At 37.3% G+C, this 25305-nt stretch overlaps 1 protein-coding gene across 1 annotated transcript; it reads left to right on the top strand.

Moving 5' to 3' along the window:
• Window positions 1–724: 724 nt before the first annotated feature.
• Window positions 725–22808, top strand: CHORDC1 (cysteine and histidine rich domain containing 1). The gene is made up of 11 exons (XM_047752372.1): window positions 725–914; window positions 3853–3902; window positions 6587–6643; window positions 8190–8347; window positions 10176–10279; window positions 10625–10683; window positions 14299–14369; window positions 15316–15421; window positions 17120–17239; window positions 21113–21175; window positions 21445–22808. The coding sequence occupies exons 1-11, from the start codon at window positions 851–853 to the stop codon at window positions 21589–21591; spliced, it is 999 nt and encodes a 332-aa protein (XP_047608328.1). The 5' UTR covers window positions 725–850; the 3' UTR covers window positions 21592–22808.
• The last annotated feature ends 2497 nt before the right edge of the window (window positions 22809–25305 follow it).

The raw sequence follows: 25305 nt of genomic DNA, 5'->3' as shown, positions 1-25305 counted from the left end.
TTTATGACGCAACTTGATACAAATCTTACTAGAGAGTCCAGGATTGGAGAATTAATCATTGAAAACTAATTAAAAGGAAGCTAACATGAAAGAGTAACAATTATCCCGGCGTCTTAACGCAATAGTGATCATTTCCAGCATTATCTGATCAACACTTTATTTTCTGATTTTCAAGTGCTTTGTAATTTCAACGTGATTTCACCTCAATTACTCCGTTATTAAAACTGCTCCCGATGCCTACATTTCTTCAATGCTTCTGGGATCCGTTCACTGGAGACACGGGAGATGAGTCCACAATTTGTCTCATCATTTACTAAACCATCACGTTCCAGGCAGAAGATCTGCAAATACTGCATGACTGTACACTTCTTTCGCAGGCAGCTAAGGAGCTATCGACCAGGCTTTGCTCGTAATTATAATCTGAAAGGTAAGACTGATGCGCGAGGGGGCTGGGTAGACCCTCTGCAGCGCGAGATACCCTCAGCCAATCAGGAGTGAGGAGACGCGGGGAGAGCGCGTCAGTGCCTCCGATGCCTTCATCTCCATCCTTTAAGGTTTCTCTTCTGCAAACACCCGGGTGCGTCTCTGACTCCAGCAGCCACCCGCTGGAGTCCCACCTAGAGGAGCCCCGGCCTGCGCCCGGCCTGCCGCCGCTGCCGGCACCTCTTTCCATCGCCTCTGCGCCTGCGCGACCGGAAAATTCGCGAAGGTTCCTGAAACGGAACTGGCCGTTTCCGGAAGCCGGCAGCCGCCCCAGCCCGCAGACCGGTGTCTGAGATCGGGGAGTTGGAAAGGCAGCTTCTGGCGGTTCCCCGTGTTTGGGCCGGACCCGTAACGGTGGGAAGAGAAAATGGCCCTGCTGTGCTACAACCGGGGCTGCGGCCAGCGCTTCGACCCTGAGACGAATTCCGACGGTAAGAGAAGCGCGCTGCCGGCCCTCCCTTCCCTCCACCTCTTCCACGGGGACGCCCTTGGGCCCGAGGGCATCCCGGGTCTTCCCGCGAGCTGTGGCTGCGCTGCACCCCGCTCCGGGGCCCTCCCGGGCCGCCCAGCCCGCCCACCGCCTCCCCCCGAGTGCCCCGGGCGGCTCGGCAGGCGCCCTGGCAACGGCACCTGAATCCCTCTTTCTGGGGCCGCCGAGCCCACTGCCCCTCTGCCCCCCTCTGCCTCCCGTCCCCACCCCCCCAACCCGCGCACGTGTTTCCCAGAGTCGTCGGCTCGCTAATTCACCTGGCATTTGGAACAGCTTTATCCCTACCCCCACCTGCGTCTCTTAGCGGAATCCGAGTTAACGAGATGCTACTGGGCTCACTTTGTAATTGAGTGGGTCGAAGGAAGAGGCAAAGAGGACAGAAGCGCGCGCGCGCGCGCGCGTGTGTGTGTCGCTGGCGCAGGAGGAGGACAAGAGGACAGAAGCAGGAGGGGGAGAATTGGGCAGCGGTCGGGTTATCCTAGCGTTTAAGTTCGGCCTCGTTATATTAATATAGAAGTTTATTTGTTCGAGATCCGCTGTTGGCACAGTTGACCCACTCGCTGTTTCAGTCTTTTTAAAAAGGTGTTCTTGATGAAGAAAATTATTCCGTATCTTTACGCTGTTAAGTTTTGGTACATCAGCCCAAGCATAGCATTCATCCTTTACTTGGTAGCGGTGTTGGGTATTTTTGCATTGGCCTTCCCATTTTAGTGTTCTGCGGTTTTCAGGGTTAAGCGATTAAATGTCCTTTACAGGTTCTAGGTATAGAGTAAAGGATGTGAGGATGTAAAGAGAAAGTTAGTGACTCGACTAGATGACTAGAAACTGACTTTTTGGTGAGTAGGATAAAGAAGTGAGTTAATACCGTGAGTAACGTAGGCAGTGACGCTTTATCAGATTCGATTAGGATTTATTGTATGTCTTCGATATGCTAGACGGTGTTCCGACACTTACCTAGTAAGTTTGGTCTTCACAACCCTGTAGAGTGTGCATTGTACTCATTTAATAGAGAAGCATAGTTCAGCATCGGGGCAACATGGTTACTTGTTAGGTAGAAGAATAAAATTGATACTTGAAAAAAATCTTTTCTACCTTCGAAATGCCTGATAAGACCCTTGGCTGGATACATAGGGAAAGGTAGGTCACATTTTTGTGATATTAATACGGAGTTGTTTAGGGAGAAAATTATGAGACTTAAATGGATGAAGAAAAGCCCTTTGGTAGCCTGTGTAAAAAGTAAGTTGCCTTTAGTGTCTGTACATAGTCTGCTTTAATATTGAAAGGGTCGATTGCTACTTTGTTGAGGTGGACAATATGGTTATAGGGTGTTATGTACCAGCCTAATTCTAAGGGCAGATATGGCCAATTTTTGGAGGTCAGCTCTGAGCATGTGAGATGGTACAGTGCCTAGGAAGGAGGTTAGAGATGGGGGGAGCAAAACTGACAAATATGATTTAGGGGGGGAAAAAAAAAGGCTAGAGAGGAAAATGTCCATCTGCTTGTTATTTACCAGTGATTTTCAAATTTGTTTGTATTAGCTGATTGGCTAGGATCTGACTCACTCTTGCTGCCCTTCTGCCAAAACTGTCCATTATGATTATGCTTCTTCCTGTGTCAGACATTTTGCGTTTTATGCCTCTGACTGTATGTAAATTAGATATTTGGAAATACTTTATCTGTTCCCTACTTTGATTCCCTTCTCAATTTCATATTCCTCTGCATAGTCATCTCTTCTTTGAACCTCTCTTTTCAGCCCTCAGTTCCCCTACTACACTTAATTAACTGTCTTTCTAAACTGCGGTTTACTTACTGTACCAAGAAAATACTTAGCAGTTTCTTACTTCACTAGCTAGTATAGTATTAATGTAGTATCTGGTTCCTGAGGGAACCATACAGCTATGGGGAGATTTCTCTGAGTACTAGGAATAATCATTTTAAGGCAGCACCCGGAATCAGACAGTAGACAGTTGAGAGCTAAGCAGACATGAAAGGTTGAACAAAGTAGCCTTATAAGAAAACTGCACAGGTGTGGAGCTGACCTTTTTTTTTTTTTTTTCTAAACTCATAGTTCTATCTAGCTAAGGAATAAGTGTGTCTATTATCTAGGTTTTTAAAAGATGTAATACTCCATATTACAAACTATACTAAGTCCTTTTTCTTAAGAGAGGTAAGTAAAAATTGATGATACAATGGAGAAGGGATAGGGAAATACAGACTAACAATCAGTGACAAGCCAAAAAATAGATTATAGAATTTAAACTTTTTAATGAGAGTTACATCTAGGAATTGACACCTACCTTAATTAGCAATTAGTTATTATATCAGTTTTTTAAATTTGAACCTATTCTTCCAGAATATCTCTCCTTTTTTTTTTTTTTGACTTCCAGAGGCCCCCAACAGGTATTTTATTTTTTATTTACTATTATTTTGTAATTAAAGTACAGTTGACTCACAGCAGGATATATTTTTAGGGACTCTCTTGGGCAACCTTTATGGATCATCGCACATAAGAACACTTAAGTTTGATAGTATTTTTGTAAAAACAGAATTAAGTTGATCAAAATCTTGGAGTTTGAAGTTTTGGTACTAAACAAATTTTACTCCTAAGAGTAGAGAAATACAAAATATAGTTTGTTATACTTGATATAATCTGTGTTTTTATTTATAGCTATTATACTCAAATTAGAATTTTAACCTTTACTGTTTTTATACAATGTTATATTAAGCAGTGTGTGTCATGCATCAAACTTGAGCATTAATAAATTTTTAAGGAAAAGTATTACCTGCATGCAGAAAAAGAATTATATGTTAACACTGAGGAAATAATGATTTTTCTTCATTATAAAGTGGTTTTTTTTTCCTTCTTTGTTTTTGGCCAGATGCTTGCACATACCACCCAGGTGTTCCAGTCTTTCATGATGCATTAAAGGTAGGAGCTTGATACATTTCAGTTCTTTTCACATTTGTGTGGTAAATTTGAGCTGTAATACTAAATCTTTACTTTCTCATTTTCTCCTTCATCTTGTGACTCTGCTTTCTTAATGACCATTTTGGGTTGCTTTAAGCAAGTGCTCCACTAAAGGCAAAGAAGACAGTAGATGGTGATCTTAAGAGCTTTTCCAATTATAAAATTGTTATTTCTATCCCAACTCTCATTTTCTGTGCCCCTCACTTCTTCACTTTCTCAATTTTAAGAGGAAAAGAAAGCAGTTGTAATGAGTCTTAATTTTTCAGTATATTGAAAGTTGCTGTCTAAAAAGAGCAGCCCTAAAAATTTTAGGAAAGGTTGTTATAAACACTTAATGGGGCCTCTCTCAAGACAGGCAAGTTTAGAGTAAAATTATACAGAAGAGAGATGCTACCTGTTTTCCTTGATGTCCCAAAGAATTAGGGAAATAATAGAACGTTGTTTGACCAGGTTTTTTGTATTGGGTTTATTGATCTTTTAAAATTTGTAATGTGGTACGTTTTCCGTTATATCACAAAAGAAAATGTTCCAGTGTGGCTTCCATGGTTTTAGTCCTGTGTTTAAATATTGTTGATGCCCTTTGAATTTCTCATTTTACCTGTCAGGGAGTAGTTGAACCTTTTTTTGGTGTTTAAGTGTTAGCCAAGTGTAAATAATGATGTATAAGCAGATAGCAAGTTTATGTTAATCTGGTTCTAAGTAACCAGAATAAATAGATATAAGTGGGAGTTAGGTCACACTTTGCCCTACTGAACATTTATTCTGTCTTTTTAGCCTCTTTACAGACTTTTATGGGGATGGAACTTGGGTTTGTGGGAATATTTATTTTTGCTGGGGATGAGGGGATTTTATCTTTCCTGGACTGCCTATGTTTGATTCTCTTATTGTACGTTTTTCTTTTTCCTTTTTTTCTCCCCGTGATGTTTTCTTCTTGTCTTCTAACCACGGGCATGCTTCACTGCTCAGTCTTTGGCTTCCTGTTTCTCTCATTCATTTCATTCATTCTTGTCCTTAACTCATTCATGTCACCTCTGTGCCAGTGACTTCTACAACATATTTTCATTTGTGTGGGTCATCGGGAACCACAGAGGATTTCTCAAGTGAACTCTTATTCCAAAAATAGCCCGCCTTTCAAGTTGGCTGCTGCTGGGAATGATATCACTAACTCTCTAGTCATTTAGTCCATTGCTGCTTTTTATGCCCAACTGTTAATTACTCTGATTAATTAAACAGTGTTTTACTTTGCAGTATTTTTGTTTCTCTGCTCCAATTCTACTCTTTATTACAGTCTCTAAAAATATTTGTTGAAGACCTAGACTTTGTAAGACAACTGAATTTCACCGCCTAGTAGATTTCAGGCAAAATATGTAAATCAATATAGTGTCTGCTGTTGCCAGTTTTCTATCTAGCCAAGTAAGAAGTTAAACATCGCATTGACAAAAGAATATGCATTTTAATGTTCACGTTAGGAGAGGCATATTCAGGGAAAAGGACAGTCCCTAAGAAAAGACAGTTTTCAGCCTTGTGCTCACATACTTAATTTATCCTTCCTTTTCACGTTTTACTGAGCGTTGCCATAGATCCCAGATTGGCATTTAGGGACAGCTGGTCCATGTCATATGTGTATCCCAATATTCCCAGAATATCTGATGTAATTCTTCTATAAACTTAAGACAATAAAGCCTTTTTTCCTATAGAATAACTTTTCTGGTGACTGTATTATCAATGCTAATTAAACCTTATATTTAATTTTGTAGTAATATTTCATCTATATCTCCATTCAGAGTAAGAGAATTAAATTTCAAAATAAAGGAGCATTTAATTATGGAATATCTAACATTTTCTTTAAAAAACTTTATATATTGTAAAAAAAGTCGCTATCAAATTCTTCATGCACTATACTGAGAAAAATAGTGAGGCCCCGATGGATGTATGCGAAGGTGGCCCTTAGTCTGAATTTGAGACATCCTAAGCCTGGACACTGCACATTTGTATTTCCTTATTCTCTACTACATTGGAGTTGCAGGTGACAACCTAAAGCTATTTTTTTGGCTTAGCTACTTGATACTTTGTTCATTGTTGAGAAATCTCACAACTGCCTTACAGTTTCTATATTTGTATGCCTCCAACTGAAAAGATCACTTAACCTTAAAAGAGCTAACAATGCTTAAGCTGCTACATTAATTGATCTATGTTTTTCTGAAAGTAGAATACTTACGTTGAGAAACAGGTATGCTGAGTTTGTTGGGAAATGGAATTGGTATCTTTAACGTAACTGGATTTTTAAAGTAAAGCACTTCACGTACTCCCTAGATCCTTTAAAGTATCCAATGTTTTTAGAAATTATAAAATGTTTTTCTTCTGAAAATAAAATCTTGAAAAAACAGAAGCAATTTCTGTTTCCATATTTTAAGGTGCTTCCATTCATGATGGATGACAACACAGATCACTTGTAGCATTGCTTAATTCATTTTTTTAAATCAGAGACTAAAAATCATTTCACTGACTAAGGCATTTTAAAACTATGAAATTATATATACAGGTCACTTTAGGATTCAAGGAAATGAGTGCAGGTAGGGTGTTTTAGTAGATTATGCTTCTTTGTGCAAATAGTTTTCATTTTTTTTCCCTCTTATGTTTCTTAGGGTTGGTCTTGCTGTAAGAGAAGAACAACTGATTTTTCTGATTTTTTAAGCATTGCAGTAAGTATTTAATGGTTTTTGTTTTTTTTCTAGACTGTCTCCCCAAAGTACATATTATGGGGAACTCTAGTTTTGAGGAATCTGACTTTGGACATCTGTTGACTAGTCCTTGCTAACTTACAGAAAGTACCTTTCTTTCAAAATGGAGCTCACTTCCCTTCTGTGGCCTTTAAAATAAGGAATTTATCTGTTTTAGAGATTAAAGTATTCAGATATTAATTAACCACTTGTCAGTTTAGGTTTGTTTTTGATGTTAGTAATCTTTTTTTTTTTTTCATTTTCAGTGTACTTTATTCCTTTACATCCAAAAATTACAGCCTAGAATTTTTCCTATAACTTATTTTTCCTTTAGTTTTTTAATTTATTTATTTATTTTTAATTTATTTTTAATTGAAGTATAGTTGATTTACAGCATTGTGTTTCAGATACATAACAAGGTGATTCCGTTTTATTTATATGTATTTGTAAATATTTATTTTTTTTAGATTCTTTTTCATTGTAGGTTATTTCATGATAGTTCCTTATTCTGTATTGTTGGTCCTTGTTAGATGTTCGTAGTCTTAAAAGAACATCTGGAAGAAGGAAGCATCAGGCAACAATTTTCAGTTAGGAACAATAAACTTTTATCATATCTAAGATCCAGATGTACCATAATTTTTGTGCTCTTAAGAAAGAAAACTGAAGTTGTTAATTAAGACATATCATTGACCTTATGATTTTAGGGATGGTAACATGTATGTATAACTCAATGGAAAATGGAAAAGATGCACATTTATTGTATGCTCCCCATCTGTTAGATGTGGGAAGTATTCTATTGCTTTATTAATCCCTTCAACAAATACGTAATTGCCGTTGCCTCCGTTTTTACTGATGAAAAAGTTGAGGTTTAAAGAGATTAACTAACTTTCCCAAGGTCATACAAGGAGGTAGGAACTGAAGCTCAAATGGAGGCCCTTTCGTATGAGTAATTTGTAGAATTTTCTGTCGGAGATCACCAGAATTTGTTTTCTATAAACAGGTTTATGTTGTACCTTTAATAGAATAAGATATTTTTTAAGTGTAATTGCCTTTTTTTAAAATGCATTATTTAGGAGTTCTGTTGTGGCACAGTAGAAACAAATCCGACTAGTATCCATGAGGGTAAGGGTCCGATCCCTCGCCTCCCTCAATGGGTGAAGAATCTGGTGTTACTGTGAGAGGTGGTGTAGGTCGCAGATGCAGCTCGTATCTAGCATGGCTGTGGTTGTAGCCAGCAGCTGCAGCTCTGATTCGACCCCTAGCCTGGGAACTTCATCTGCCGTGGGTGCAGCCCTGGGGAGAAGAAAAAAAAGCTAAAATAAAATGCATAATTCACATCTAAGAACTTACATATATAGCAAGTTTGAAGTTTAACTTTTAGTTTCTTAAAATAAGTCAATGTGATAAAAAGTGGAGAAGATATACATTTGAATTTATTAATAAAGAATTTGAAAAGTAGTATTTGTATCATGACATGTGAAGTAGATGAAAGGGTAACTGTCAGTGAATGAGTATCTTTCACCAACAGGGCTGTACGAAAGGAAGGCATAACAGTGAGAAGCCACCAGAACCAGTCAAACCTGAAGTCAAGACTACCGAGAAGAAAGAACTATCTGAGTTGAAACCCAGATTTCAGGAACACATCATTCAAGCCCCTAAACCAGTAGAAGCAATAAAAAGGCCAAGGTACACTTTGCACAGTTGTACGTTTTTGTGACACTTGAATAACAGCATTTGTTTCATTTTATGATTTTGCATATCGTTTGTAGTTATTACGTAGGTCACCAACTTTTGAACCATTTGGTTTTCTCTTAGATAACACCTTTCACTTTTATTCACCCTCAACTCAAGGACATATACACAGTACAGTTTCATTGCAGCTTTGCTCACTGTACCATCACAGTTATGCTCAAGGTTGGGGAGCCACACATCTTTCTTGTGCCTTGGTGTGTATCTTTTTCACTGTGGTATAATGGGATTCTGTAAAGGAATTGTCCTTGTCAGGGAATCAGTTTGTGTTGAAAAAAGAAGTTAAAATTCCTTTTGCTCGTTTTACGGTAGAATTGTACAGAATCTTCACATTCACCTTCTGGTCCACCAGACTCTACTACAGAGCCGCACAAGCGTGTTGGTCTTCATCACGTTGCCCTTGAGTACTGAGTTGTCCTAGAACCAGTATCCAGGACTTAAAACACAGATGGTTTTTGGCCTTAAACGTGGCCTTTGTTGATATTTTTATTCACTTGATAGGCATAGGCTTTTTATAACTCCTTTCTTTATTGATCTTATATAAACCAGTTTATAGTGTCTTAAATAATACTCGACCAAGATAAGAATATAAGAAACTTTTTTGATGTTAGTTTTGTTTATTTAACCAAACTATATAGAACGCTTTTATTCTATATCCACCTTATTCATAACCATGAGAGAGAGTATCTCAGTGGCATCTATTGTAATTGTCAGTATGTGTTCATACTTTTTAAAATAAGTTCACATAAAAGAACATGAGGGAAATTAGTTTATCCTAAATTCATTGGCTAGTATTGTACAGATTATAAGGATATAAGTTTTTATGTATTTTGTTAATGCCTCCTGTCTCAGTCATTTTTTTCATTAAGGATGTAGAATGAATAAGCTAGCATTTTTAGTTTCATTGCTGAATTTATTAACATTCTTAATACTGAGTGCCTTAAATTATACATACAACATTTAACCATTATGAAATATTAGGGGAGATTGTTATAACTGTTTTATTAGCCCTACTGAAATTGCCTTGTGATCTGTTTGTATCTGAATTTATAGATGCGTGTGCTAATGTCCACATAAAGGGAACTCTCCCCGTCAGTAGGGATACGGATTCACTTAGGACATACTTATTGTCTGTATTATGTGCTCAGTGTTTTGCTTAGGCATGGAATGTAAAGGTACTTCATGGCCCCCTCCTTTGTCATCTTGGCAACTTTGGATTCTTTGTCTTAACTTCCTTCCCATTAGCCCTATGATTATTTATTTATTATATTTATTTATTTTGCTTCTTAGGGCCGCACCCGCAGCCAAATGGAGGTTCCCAGGCTAGGGGTCCAATTGGAGCTACATCTGCAGGCCTATGCCACAGCCTCAGCAACACCAGATCCTAGCCGCATCTTCGACTTGCACCACAGCTCATGGCAATGCAGGATCCTTAACCCACTAAGCGAGGCCAGGGATCAAACCTGCAACCTCATGGTTCCTAGTTAGATTCATTTCCGCTGTGCCACAACAAGAACTCCATTGATTAATAATTTAACGTGTTGACAATAATATGATTATTTGAGACAATATCAGAACTTTTTCTGTTAAAACTTCAAAATATATATTATTAGTTATTTGAAAAATATATTCTAATAAGAACAACTTCATGCACAAGGTATTTAGCTTTATTTCATAAGTAGGCGCTTAAGTATATTTATCTTTAGTACAAAGAAGTATTCTGGTACATCAATGGTGGTAGTAATAAAGTTTCCAAATTCTCCAGCCCAGATGAACCAATGACAAATTTGGAATTAAAAATATCTGCCTCGCTAAAACAAGCACTCGATAAACTTAAACTGTCATCAGGGAATGAAGAAAATAAGAAAGGTAAGGTTTTGTTTTGCATCGTATTTTTCTTTCAGTTAACTAATTATCTAAAGGAGACAGCAGTATAATTTACTGTATATAAATATAAAAAGTAGGACATTGTAGTAAAGAACTTGTTTTTGTTTATTAAATGTCATTAATACCACAGAATGAATATGTGGATTATTCTGGGCCTATTAAAAATGGGAACTTGTTAAATTTTTTTTCTTTTATGACTCATTGCTGTCTAACAGTTAAATTTCTTCACTGTTTCGTTGTGCATGATATAAAATGTATTCAGTGTTTTCTGACCAACAAAATGTTGTGTTTTAATGCTTCTAATTCAGTTTTTTTTCTATGTTTTAGAGGAAGACAGTGATGAAATTAAAGTTGGAACCTCATGTAAAAATGGAGGATGCTCAAAGGTATATGTTGTAAAATTTGTGTTGTGTTGTGATTTTAATTTTGAGAAAAGAGTATAATTTACTGACTCAGTTGAACAAACATTTGCGTGCCTGTTGGGTGCTGGGCACTGTGCCGTGGAGCAGGGCTGTGAGCATGGTTGGGAGGCTCAGTCTCTGAGGAAAGCACACAAGGAGCTCAAAGCTATTTCAATACGCCTGCCAGGGTAGTTAGTCCTTTTTGAAGCGGTAACACTAAATCGGAAATCCGAATAGCGTAGCAAATGAGTTATGTAGTCCTTGGAGGAGATGTGAGAATATTAGGTGTAGAGGCTCCAGAGCTTGGCTACTCAAGAAATTACAGGAAAGGTCGGTGAGACCGTCGGAAGGAGTGAGAGGAGGGGTAAGAGAAGTAGTCAAGATTATGGGGGTCCTTCCCAGCCCCAATGAGGGGTTTGCACTTTATTCTAAGGGTACTAGAGAGCCATTGTTTTCATAAAGGAGGAGTTTTAAAAAGATACATTTGGCGGATAAGTGGCAAGATTAAGGGGGTAGGAGTGGAATCAGGAAGGAAATCAGCTCTTGGGATGTATTTTTGAGAAGTGGTTACATGTAGGATGTAATCAGACTTGTCAGTGAGACTTCTTTTTGCTTGGTCTCTGTGATACTGTACACGCTCCAACATGTCCACACTCTCCTTTTTTTCTCCATGGCACTTAGCACCTAATACTACTTGCTTTTTACATGTTTATTTTGCTTATACTCTGTCCCCTCTAACGGTCCCTCCCCTTCTTCCACTTATGTAAGGAAAGAATTCTGTTTGTTGTCTCTGCTGTCTTTTGAATGCTTAGAACAGTGTCTGGCACATGACAAGTGTGTGTAGAAGGATATTTGCAAAGATTAGCAGGACATGCTAATGAACTGGAAGTGAGGCATCTAGGTGATTGGTACACTGTTAACTGAGAAGGAGAAAATGGGGTTGAGGTTGGGGGCAGGTTTTCGGTTTTTTCCATGTTAAGTCCCACATCACCTTGCTCATTTAGAGCTGAAAGTGTGAGTGCATCCACACACGTACAGGGTGGAAGTAGCAGATCCAAGAGAGTGCTCGTTCTTGGGATGAGGGAGATAGTGCTAGTGGTAGGAAGATCAGAGAGACAGTATCCCAGATGAATGTTGAGAAGTGAATGACAGTCTTATAAATAAACAAAAAGGAAAAGATATCCCAGGCAGAGGTGATAACCATAATATACAGAAAACGAAAATATTCAGTGATGATGCTGTAAAAACTGCTGATGTCAAGTTGAGATTAAAAGAGAGGAGGAGCTGGATGCTGAAGGGCTTTGATGGTGCTCGAAAGGCAGCCCTTTCCTTAGGTCACTGTAGCTGCTGAAGACATTTGTTAAAGTTTTTTCATTGAAATATAACATTAACCACATGTAAAGATAAACTTATGTAAGAGTAAGGGATTTTCACAAAGCAGAGCCCTCCTTATACCTCCTCTCATTATTTCCTCTTCCAAAGGTAACCCCTTTTTTCCATCAGCGTAGATAAGTTTTGCCTCCTTCTGAGTGTAACGTGGAAGAATCATAGAACATGTCCTCGTGTCTGTCTTCTTTGGTTTAATACAACGTTTGTTGGTTGCATGGAGCTGTAATTTGTTCATTGTCATTGCTTTAAAATATACCATTGTTTGAATGTGCCAATCAGTTTATCCTTTCTATTGTCTTTTAAAGGGTTTTTTTTATTATTATTATAGTTGATTAACAACGTCCTATCAAATTTTGCTGTACAGCAAAGTGACCCATTCATATACACATATATACACACACACATAACACATTTTCTCACATTATCCTCCATCCTGTTCCATCGCAAGTGACTAGATACAGTTCCCTGTGCTACACAGCAGGACCTCATTGCTTATCTACTCCAAATGCAGTCTTTTAACGTTTTTTGATTAATGCTACTATACACATTTTTGTGCATGACTTTGAACACGTATACATTTCTTTAGATATCTGACTAGAAATGGGGTTGCTCGTTTGTGGCGTACAGAGATGTGTTCAGCTTTAACGGATACTCACACATAGTTTTACAGTGTATGAGGCTGGTTCCATTTGTTCTGCACCATGGTGACATTTTGTAACGTCGGTCTTTTATATTGTAGCCATTCTGGCGGATATGGCGTGTTCCCATTGTGGTTTTAATTTGCACTTTCCCGTTAATGATGTTGACTACTCTTGTGTATGTTTAGTGGCCATTTGGATATCCTCTTCTGTGAAATGTCCAAAATCTTTTGTTTTTCTGTTAAGTTGATTTTCTTCTTAAGGATTGTAGGAATTCTTGGTATGCTTTGGCTGTAAGTACTTTGTCAGAGAGAGACACTTGAACTTCTCGTTGTCCTAATAATGCTTTTGATAAACAGGCTATGAAATTCAGTTTGTTGTTTTCTGACCAGAGCTTTCTGTGTCCTGTTTAAGGAACCTGAAATTTTAGGGCTAAGAGGTTTTTTTTTCTCATTTGTAGAGACACATTTAAGTGTACAGTCCACCTGGAACTGATTATTATTGTGTGAGGTCGATGTAATTAAACGTCTTTAAACAGGAGAGTGATATGTGTTTTAATTAGATAATGGAGTCCAGAAATTGAAGGCAGAGAAAGGAATTCACATCTGTTAGCATAGTTTCATTGCCTAAAATCTGCTAGTGATCATGAGGAAATTTAGCAAATTAAACTCTTATGTTTTTAAGTCAGATTGACAGGATTTTGTGGTAGACTACTAATGAGTAGATGGTAGAAAGAAATTGAATAGGACTTCGAATTTTTGCTTTGAGAGACTGTGTGGATATGCTGCCATCAAGGAGGTTTGGGGAACAATAGTGATTTAAGTTCATACATGCCGAGTTTTGTGTGTCCATGGAATACCTTTAGGGTATACACATCCAGTAATTTGAATTTACAAAAAGTAAACATACAGAATTTCATTTTCTGTGCTTGTAGAATGGTTGCTATAAATACCAAAATAGAGAATATACTACTGGCTGCATCTGTGTTTTATTAACTTAACTTTTTGTGAATTCATCTGTAGAGCCTTCATCTACAGCAGCAATTGGGCCCGGATCTTCCAGACAAACCCTGGATATATATATAGGTCTGCAGCTCATTTTACCCTTTGTAGGGATAAGAAGTCGTCACTCTAGAATTTCCAAAATTGCTTATTAGATTTTCCGTATTAATTCATAATGTTCACACTGAGTTTACTGTGCACATAAGTCATGCTATAACTGTATTCCTGTTGAGAGTACTAATCTTGTGGTTTCAATATTGTTCCGAAAATTCGTAGAAATACTGAATACGTTGGGATGTGTTCTCATACCCAGAAGTCTGAGAGTATCTTAATACATCCTGTTGCCGACTTTTCTATTTGCCTTTTTCACAGGAAACTGAAACTTAAAACATATCCAAAAAGGAATCACTTTTCATTCCTTATTGGAATGGCGTGGGGTGCATTTATAAATGTTCTAGGTAATTGTTATCTCTTGGGCATTTTCATAGTTCATAGAGGCCACCAGTGCAGATATATGTGAAATTTAACATTGAGATATGAAACTAATATTATTTATCTTTTTTCTTTTTTAGACATATCAGGGTCCACAGAGTCTAGAAGAAGTCTGTGTATATCATTCTGGAGTACCTATTTTCCATGAAGGGTAACTTACATCTGATTAATTGAACCTTTATGGTAGATGTTAAAAATGTTCATATGCCTTTAAACATTATTTGCTACGTAGCAGTGTTAGGTATTTTACTTATATTGTCATATGATCTTTACAAGAACCTAAAAATGTAGGTTTGTCTTCTTTTTACATGTGGGAAGCTGAAACAAGATTATGGTTAAGTGGCCATTGTGATTCAAACCTCATGTTTTTCCTTGTTCTCTTATATTGCAGTGTGATACTCTTTCTTTTTGAGTTGAATGGGTTTTTTGTGGAAAGGTTGTCCTGTGCATTGTAGGACATTTAGAATTGTGGGCCCTGAGGCACTAAGGCTTCTGGGAAAACCTATTCTTTTCCACAGGCCTCAGTTGAGGGCCTCTCTTAATACTTTACACTGTAGTTATAGGAACCCAGTACTGTGCTAAAATCGTCCACTGTTGCCATATTCTTTGGGACTTAAACCCAGAGTTTTACTGTAATTTTTGTGTTCTGGTGTTAGATTTTTCTCAAGTAAGCAAGAGTGGATTTCGCCTAATTTGGGGGTTGACCATCAGAGGTTGTGTAAACATGAGTTTTTAGTTTGTATGTTCTCACTTTCCTGGTTTATTGAAATATGAAGGTTTTCAGTCTTTGGTCATAACACGTTGTGGTAGCTTCATGAGGAAACCAGAATGCAACTATCAGTGAAAAGCTGATTTTGAATTTTGTGATGGTTTTGAGCATCTTCACTTAGGAACTCCAAAATTGTTACAGTAAATGGCATTGTGATTTTAAAACTTGAGTCTTCTGGTAGTTTTAACTGTTTAGTAACTTAGACACTTATAAGACACTAAAGTTGCGTGCTTATTTATTGATTTTTAAGTCATATTTACAGCTGTAACGTCTAAACTTAATTGATTGTGAGGTTTTACTTCTGAAATTTTTCTATAATAATTTAAAGGATGAAATACTGGAGCTGTTGTAGAAGAAAAACTTCTGATTTTAATACATTCTTAGCCCAGGAGGGCTGTACGACAGGGAAACACGCATGGACTAAAAAGGATGCTGTAAGTAGCCTTTTCAAAATAGCACATTGGAGTGTATTTATCTGAGTCATTTTGAAGAATTTGAAGAGATTTGAGATTATTCTTCAGATTAAAAGAAAAAAGTTTTTCTCTCCATCACACAGTAAAGTTTGATGAGTCTAAAAACTAATCTGAGTCAAACTCCCAGAGCATCAGTCTTTGATCAAAATAGCCATTAGGTATATTGATATAAGTATATACATTTTTATGAAATACTTAGGCCTGCCTGAATTGAAGAATATTTTGCTATAATTCCTTGTTCCTGCTTTTTGTTTTTTAAAAGTCACTTTTCTACTCATTTGGTGTTAATAATTTTAACCTCTGATTCTCTGTTGGCCACTTACTGACATCGAGTCACTTACAGATGTACAAACTCTCCATCTAGTGGCCAAAGAGGAGTATTGCAGATTTGTTTCATTGGTATATTTTTGAGAAAACCTGCTTGCTACCAGGAAATTTATCAAAATAAAGAGAAATCCTTGGTTCCTTCTTCCCTGGAGGCATTTTTTTTTTTTTTTAATTTTTTGGCTGTGCCTGTGGCATGTGGAAGCTCTCAGGCCAGGGATTAAATACACTGTGCCACAAGAGAATCCCCTGACAGCATTTTAAAAGACTTGTGGCTGTGCAAATAATCCCCCCAAATCCCATTCAATTGCAAGAAGGGAAGGAATTTATTGCCAAATAAGTTTGTTAGCTATTACTAATATATTAGCTTTACGTGCTCTATTGGCACTAATAACCAAGACAGTGAAGCTTTTCACTGTATGTGTCTTTATGTTCAAGTTACCTCAGAAATTCTTTTAGTCCACATTTGCATATTTTATAGTTTCTGAGTTTCAATAGCACATGGATTAGGTATTATAAAAGTTTCCATTAGATTATAGTAATTTATCTACCACAAAACCTCTAGGAATTAGTAAGAAGTCAAATCCCCTTGTGTTTTCCCAAGGGCCAGAAGTTTGAAAGTTTTGCTTTGAAAAAAATAAAATATTATATTATGCAGAAGTTTTCAGGGTGTGACCCTTGGCGAAACAAACTGTTTTTTTTTAATGCATGTAGTTATCAAGTCTTAATTGCCTAAGTTAATAGCTAACAGCAAAAAGTCTAACTGATGTAAATAATTTAAGTTAGTATACTTGTATGAAAATACAAATACTGTTTTTTAAAACAGTAGTGTCTCACAGTTTCCTGCATTAAGTTGTCCTCAGTTATAGAACAAATCACAATTTGTCTCTTTAAAATAGTTGATATAGCAGTGTACCACTCATAGGTAGTAATTATTTCCATAATAGTAATCAAAAGATTACTTGTACAAATTCTCCTATACAAATTACTTGTACAAATTCAGTAACAGAGATGGTTATAACTAGTCAATTATTTTTTCCCAAATTTCAATTTGTAGAAAATGTTAAGTTCCTATGCATGAGGTTAAGATGGTCTGCTTTATTCTGCTAATAAGCAAACAACTTTCTCACTTCAAATCATAAAACTATAAAGATTCTTTGTATTGTGATTTCATTGTTTAAACTTCCTGATGAGAGCTTTAGAAGTTGTTTGCATAAAAATATTAAGGGCTCAGTTGTGTATTGCTCTTTATCAATTGAGATGTGTCAGTTCCTCTTTTAAAGAGGTTAATTGTATGGCACTTTGTAAATTCATAAGGTCTCTCTTATATTACAGGGGAAAAAGGTGGTTCCATGTAGACACGACTGGCATCAGACTGGGGGTGAAGTCACCATTTCAGTATATGCTAAAAATTCACTTCCAGAACTTAGTCAGGTAGTGGCAAATAGTACGTTGGTAAGTACACTAAATATCTTTGAGTGAAAATTGTATTTATACATTATTCTTTAATGTATTACAAAATATTGATCTTCTTTGAGCTATATTTAAGATCTTTTCATCTTTCATTTCAAAAAGATCGTTTCATCCTCCCCATTTGAAACTATTTTAAATGAAAGTTTCTGCATAGTAAAGTTATATCTGAAGTGTTCTGGAGATATAGTAGCTAAATGATTTATCAAATAGTAATGATACTTCGTTCTCAATATGAAATTCCAAGTTAATTTTTCTTGAGGTGGGGTCAAGATGGTGGAGGAGTAAGATGTGGGGCTCACTTTCTCCTACAAATACATAAAAAAAAAAAAAATCTAGGGAGTTCCCGTCATGGCACAGTGGAAACGAATCCAACCAGGAACCATGAGGTTGCGGGTTCGATCCCTGCCCTTGCTCAGTGGGTTGAGGATCCGGCATTGCCGTGAGCTGTGGTGTTGGTTGCAGATGCGGCTCAGATCTGACACTGCTGTGGCTCTGGTGTAGGCCAACAGCAACAGCTCCAATTAGACCCCTAGCCTGGGAACCTCCGTATGCCACAGGTGTGGCCCTAAAAAGACAAAAAGACCAAAACAAACACTACATGAAGAACAACTCACACAGAACATCTACTGAAGACTGGCAGAAGACCTTAAACCTCCAAAAAAGGAATCAGGATGGACTAGCACTCCTAAGAGGGAGCTGTGAAAGAGGAAAGGAACCCACACCCAGGAAGCCACCTAACTGACGAGTTCAGCTGGGATGGAGGGACCTCAAAGCCTCAGAGAAAAGCACAGCAGCTGAACTGAGGAGGGCAAAGCAGAGAACCACACAAGACTGTCAGTACCACCTCCCAGAACACCACATCCTGAGACATGTGGAAGGGGGCTGGGCACTGAGGCTCAGGCTCCAGAGGTCAGTTCCAGGGGAGAGGACTAGGGTTGGCTGTGTGGAGACAGCCTGAGAGGCTGGTGAGTGGAGCAGCACAGCCCAGAGAACCTGGGAGGAGGTCTGGGCCTGCAGGAGAAGCAAGGCACCATGGTTGGGGAGGGCAAGAGGAGGAGGGGTAGATGGCCATGGTACTATCTTTCTCCATGCACACACAGACTCTTAGAGGGCAGGGCCATGGGCAGTGAAGTACCTCTTGCAGGGGCTACAGGTGACAGCCTCCTCTTGCGTCAGCTGTGGGTGGTGGCACCTCCTGAGCAGGCTAAGCATGACAGGGTACATCTTGCCTGGTCTGTAGGAAGTGGGGGCAAACCACCAGTCATCTCATCTCAGACTCCGGAGGTGGATGTGACCTGCCACCACTAGGGATCCGTGAACAGGTACCACTTGTGGCCCCATTCACCTTAGATGTCAGCACAGAGGAGGGCACTGCAGCCGAGCATACGTGTTGTTGCTGTCACTCCCCTGGGAACACACATGCCCTGAAGCTGCCACTGCCAAATGCTCTGGGCACCACCTAGACCTCTCTGAGGATTACTACCACCTCCCGGGGCCTTGCAGCCAGGATTAGTTGGTGCCACCTTCTGGTGCATCCTTGCTACTGGGAAGGACTCAGCAACCAGGCACTGGTACTAGCCCTGCCTGTTGCTGCCCTCTCTCTGGAAGCAAGTGCTATCAAGAGAATAATAGGCTGCACACACTGAAGAAAGAGACAGCAAGCATCCAAATCAAAAGCAGTCCTCATGGCAAAAATAAATAGTAAGACCTCACAAAATACGAAGGGGTGCTCTCGCATGTAAGTAACCCTCCAAAACTACAGTAGTTGTTTTCCCTAAACTCACAGAATGAGAAAAATGTAAGCAAGATGAAAAAACTCAGGAACCTTTCCCAGTTAGAACAGGAGAATTTACCTGAAGGAGCAAACCAAGAAACAGACTTTTGCATTCTAACAGACACTGAGTTCAAAAAGCTTACAGTGAAAATACTGAAGGAATTAAGGGTGACTATGAGGGAATTAAGAGCAGATATGAACAGTAATGCAGATTACTTTAGAAAGAAACTAGAAAGTACAAGGAGGAGCCAAGAAAAGTTATAAAATTCATGTGCAGAGACACAAGCTGAGTTAAAGGCACTGAAGAGCAAAATGAATATTGCAGAGGAACAAATTAGTGACTTGGATGATAGAATAATGGAAATCACCCAATCAGGACAGCAGACAGAAAACCAAATGAAAAAACATGAAAGCAATATAAGAGATCTGTGGGATAATATAAAGCAGGCCAATTTATGCATAATAGGGATCCCAGAAGGAGAAGAAAAAGAAAAGGGGATTGAAAATATATTTGAAGAAATTATGGCTGAAAACGTTCCAAGTCTAAAGGAAACAGGTATGTTGATATCCAGGAAGCACAGAGGGCCCCAAACAAGTTGAACCCAAACAGGCCCACACCGAGACATACTATAATAAAAATGGCAAAAGTGAAAGAGAAGATCCTAAAGGCAGCAATTATTAGGGAACCCCCATGAGGCTATCAGCTGATTACAGAAACGCTACAGGCCAGGAGGGAGTGGCAAGATTATTCAGTTCTAAAAGGGAAAAATTGCAGCTGCGAATACTCTACCTTGCAAGAATATTATTTAAAATAGAAATTATTTATCCAACAAACAAAAGCGGAAAGTACAGCAATACTAAACCTAGTCTTTAAAAAAATATTAAAAGGGCTCTTCTAAATAAAAAAGTAATAGGATGGAGGAAATCACAGTTGTAAAGCAATCACTTAAGTCAGCCAGTATACGGATCTGAAAGGGGGAAAAGCTCCTACTGTGAAAGCAACAATAAACACGAGGAACAGCAAAAAGATGAACGTGAAGATGTTTAAAAAAGGACATCAAAATCATAAAATGTGGGAAAGGAAAGTAAGAAAATCTAGTTTCTTTTTTTTTTTTTAATGTGTTTGTGACTATCAGGCTAAAGCAAGCAGATATAGGAAGGTGTTAGCATACTTGAAAAACAAGGAAACCACAAATGAAAAGCAAACAGTACATTCGCAAAAACTAAAAAGAGGACACAAGCATAAAATAAAAGGAACTCAACCAACCAAAAAAAAAAGAACAAAGGAGAAAAATAGAATTAACTGAAAAACAAGGTTTAAAATGGCAATAAATACATATTTATCAATAATTATCTTAAATGTCAGTGGACTACCCCAATCAAAAGAGTGGCAGACTGAATAAAAAAAAAGAAGAGCCTACAATATGCTGCCTTTTAAGAGACTCACATTAGGGCAAAGGACACATAAGTTGAAAGTGAGGGGATGGGAAGAGATAATTTCATGCCAGTGGAAAAGACAAGAAGGCAGAATTTGCACTACTCGTATCAGACAAAATAGAGTTTAAAACATAGGCCGTAAAGAAAAAGGACATTATTTAATGACAAAAGGATCCATTCAAGAAGAGGATAGTACAGTCATCAGTACATATGCCCCAGTACAGGTGCACCCAGATAGATAGAACAGATGCTAACAGACATAAAAGGAGAAAGTGATGGGAGTACAGTAATAGTGGATAGATCCTCTAGACAGAAAAAATCAGGCAACAGAGATCCTAAATGACAATAGAAAAGACTTAATTGATATTTTCAGGACATCCGAAAAAACCAGAATGTACATTCTTTTCAAGCGCATATGGAACATTCTCAAAGATTGACCACATACTGGGGCACGAATCTAACCTCAACAGATTTAAGAGTATAGAAATTATTTCAATGTTTCTTTACCGTTAATGGTTTTCTGAAAGAAAAGGCGCAATATTTCCAGTTCCTTAAAATAATTTAAGTGATTTTTGTCATTATCTTTTTATTATCAGTATGTCTTTACTTTTGTTTGATCACTTAATCAACTTCATATTTTTCAGTTAAATGTACACATCGTATTTGAAGGAGAGAAGGAATTTCATCAAAATGTGAAATTATGGGGTGTAAGTATTAAGAATCCAGCAAATATTTTCCCTAAAATTTAAAATACCATTTGTACAACAAAAGTACTTTAGTAAGCATTGATGCAAAGTAGATATGTAACATATCATTTCTTGCCAAGAAGTTTAAATCTAGAAATGGCCTTAGAAGCTTGAAATTTGGATTTAGAATAGCCCAAAGGCATAGACATGAAATCTTGTTTATTGTTTGGGCATACTTGGCTTTAATAAAACCACCCAGGTGTACAGTAATTCTCTTTGATACGTTGCAGGTGATTGATGTAAAGCGAAGCTATGTAACTATGACGGCAACAAAGATTGAGATCACCATGAGAAAAGCTGAACCTATGCAGTGGGCAAGCCTTGAACTGCCTGCAGCCAAAAACCAGGAAAAACAAAAAGAAGATACAGCAGAATGAGTTGAGGAAAAAAACAAGTTATTGCCTGTTTCCGAATTGTTAACGTGTGGTCAAGTGGTGACTTGCTGCTGTACTCTTGTTTTCTTGTTGTTGTTGTTATCGAATCTGGCATTTCAGGGTCTGTAGTAGGTTGAAGCCAAAGTCATTTTATCTTTTTGTGCCTCCCATCTCCCTTTTGAGTTACCTAAGATTGATGTTCATTTCTCCTCACTATTAGAACTGTAGTCGTGTCCTATACTTGAAGAAGCTAGAAAATAGCTCATAACGGTTACAGTATTTCTTAGTATGATATTTTGTTAATCTGAGAAATGTAAAAGAGCATTTGTTTTTACATCTTTCTTCATCTAATGAGTAAAGCAAGATGGAATGTCACATTTTTAATTAGTTTTTCATGAGTTTGTGTTCCTATGATACTTGAAAATCTTTACGGAAGAGATGCAGCTCTGCATTGCTTTTTCCATGCAGCAATTACCAGTTACATTTTGTAGGGGGATTAACTCAAGATCGTGTGCTGAGTAGGTAATGGGGAATATAGGCATTGCTTAACCAATTAGAATTGCTTAAAACTAATTGGACTTAAAACTTACATCAGTACCTACTTGCTTGTCAAGCAGTATAATTTAAGAGTGTAGGAAACATAAATAAGGATATGAAGGTGTCAACTTGGTTAAAATTCACCATTTTATACGACTAAGCAATCATGTTAAACATCTCTTTGCTGATTATTTATAAGGCGTTGGTATGGTGTTACGACTGAATTGTACCTTATTTATAGCCCTCACTCTCTTAGAATCTTATCTTAGCTACAAAGCAGAATTGTTACTCTTAACTTGGCCTCCCTTATTAAAGTTGTAGACTTAAAGGTTTATGGAAATGCATTAAGGTAGCAGAAAAGTAAATACTTAAGTTTTGCTTTATGACAGCTATTACACATTAAACAAAATAGCTAATTTTTTTTTTAAAGCTTTCATGAACAACTTGACAATTCTGGGTGATAAAATGTTGATTATATATTGTACTTGATTAAATGTAGGTATCACAGAATTAGATTGTTTATGCTAACTGGACCCATTAAAAGATAGTTACTTTTTGAGGCAGTGCAGAGCTCTCATAGAAAACTAAAATTAAGACGTGTTATGACGGCCAGAACTCTGGCAGAACTTCATGTTTGGGTATGAATTATGTTTATATATAGATTAAAAATAATTATTTCTTAAGCTCCTTGAGTGTTTTTCTTTTCTTAGTATTCATGGACTTAAAAATTTGCAGAAGTACAATTTCAGTTAATAGTATATTTCAGCCCACTACCCTTAGCAAGTAACTGTCAGGTGTAGTTATGTGATTATTAAACAGTTTAGCTCTCTTACAAATAAAGACAGAAAAATTGGCCAGTTTTCATGACACTAAAATACCATGACAAGAAAACTTTAGTGAAGATTGGACCCAAAAAGAATATGTAAAGTTTCTAGTTTTGGGGGTTGTATTTAAATTTTTTAAAGTTATTTCATAATCTTGAGAACCTGGGTTCATTTGGAGGCGTGAAATCTTGTTTATTGTTTAGGAGAATGATATTGATTTGATTTAATTATTAATAGATACTTTTTAATGATTCCTTCTTAGGGCTTTTTCCCCTAAACAATATCTTATGTGTCCTTGAACTATTCCTTAAAGCAAGTATGTTCACCTAAGAGTTAGTTATAAAGCACTGACCTTTATGTATAAACAACTTATTTATTTAGCCTAGCTATAATAGTCACCATCTGTTTCCTTTCTTATTCCTATGACCCCTCTGAATTTGTTGCCCAAATAAAAATCTAAATGACAGTTTTCTTAGGCTCATACATACCCGGACACAGTTATAAGTAGAAGAAGTTTTGATTTATCAGTCTGTCAAAAAAAATTTTAAATGCTTGTTAAAGTTGTTTCTCTAGAAATGCTTTATCTTTCTTAGCATTCAAAGGAATTACTATAGCAAAACAGTCAAAGGTAGGTAGGCTTATTGTTGAGCTGACAGCTAATTCAACATGGAAAATACCGTTTTTCTGGCTTGGCACATTTACCTGTATAAAGGAAGTAAAGTCCTAGGAAGTTGAACTTTTATGTTTTTTTACCTCTGATTTTGAGATAATTTTGAATGTACAGAAGTATGGAGTTTTTTTATATCCTATGTTAATTTTCTCTTGTCAGTTAAAATCTTGCATAACCAGAGAACATTTACAGAAATAAGAATTAGCTTGGTACAATACTGTTTAAGTTTGACATAAATTTTGACCATTTCTTTTCAGTGGAATACTATTTTAAGAGGAGTTCTAGGGACCTATCTTAGTATTTTGGTAATAACTAAAGCCAGTAATTTATCTACCATTAAAAGTATGAAGTGAAATGTTGATATAGGTCAGTGATGCAACTTCTTGTAACCATATGCTGGCATGGTTCTGCAGTGATCCATTATATTAAAATTTATAATTTATGCCAGAGATTTTAATTCTCATTAAGTAAAACTTGTTTTGTTTGGTTTTCTTTAGATAGTTTTTCAACCACCTAAGGGTGAAGAGAACCTTAAAGAGTTCTTGCCAATATTTTAAGGTGACTTTGGTTTATTGCTCTACCACCCCTTGGTTTTTTTTTTAAAAAAATAGTCATGTCATACATACATGCATGTCATACATACGCTTATAATAAATAAATTCTTAAAAGATTGCTTATGAGGTCTGGTGTCAGTTCTAGAGTGCTTGGGTCTGGACTCTTTTTTTTTTTTTTTTTTAATGGCCAGGTGCTTTTTAGGTTGTTAGCCTCAGTTCTGGAATGCAAGCTAAGCCCAGCTTGCTTTTAAGTTTTGGTAATAGGTGCTTCATATATTGTATATGTTTGTTGGGTAGGTGGGAAGTTGGTTTCTTACCTGACTGCTTCCTTACTGCCCAAGAATTTTACAACTTAAACTCATGTTGCATGGCTTTCTGTTTTATTTTTAAGTATAGATGCCTGGTGCTGAATACATTTGACATTATCTCTAACCTTCAAAAACGGTTTTTTGAAAGAGCATGTTTTTATTAAATGCTAATTAGTGACTTTTTTTTAGTTTTCCAATTTAGTAGGTCCCCTTTATTTTGTACTGAAGTGAAATAAAACTTCCAGCCTTCAACATTTTTATGTTGCTTAAAGATTGTGTCAAAATAATTTTATTTGCTCATCCTTTTTGTCTAAGCAGATACAGTGTCCAAATGATTGGCTTGTTGGATTATCTTTTTTAAGGCTGACAATTGAAGAAGGATCATTGATTGAGCCTGGGAAAGGGAAATCTCCCTGAACCGGTAGTGCTTTCCCCTCCTCTTCCAAAAATGAGACTAGATGAGTATATATTATTTTTGGGAGCATGATCCTTTTCTTCATAGTGCTCATTTCAATGTGCAGTTCCATATTTATTAATATTTATTTGTATGATTAATGTGTTAATGTTGGTATCCTTTTATAGGCCTTGTCATTATAACCTTGACTATGTTTTGGCCAACCATTATCTCCCCCTTTTCTAGTGTGATGCTTGCTGTGTTGGTTGGCTCTTGTAAATACCAAGACATGTTATGGGCCAGTCACTGTTCTGAGGACTTTATGGATACGGACCTAATCCTCATGACAACCCTATGAGGTAGTTTCTGTGATCACAGGCAAGGAAACTGATTTATGGAACAGGTTAAGTCACTTGCGCAGCATCGAAAT

The sequence above is a fragment of the Phacochoerus africanus genome, chromosome 11 (genome assembly GCF_016906955.1).
Source record: "Phacochoerus africanus isolate WHEZ1 chromosome 11, ROS_Pafr_v1, whole genome shotgun sequence".
NCBI lineage: Eukaryota > Metazoa > Chordata > Mammalia > Artiodactyla > Suidae > Phacochoerus > Phacochoerus africanus.
Note: the sequence above shows the minus strand (reverse complement) of the source record. Positions and strands in the feature narration are given on the sequence as shown.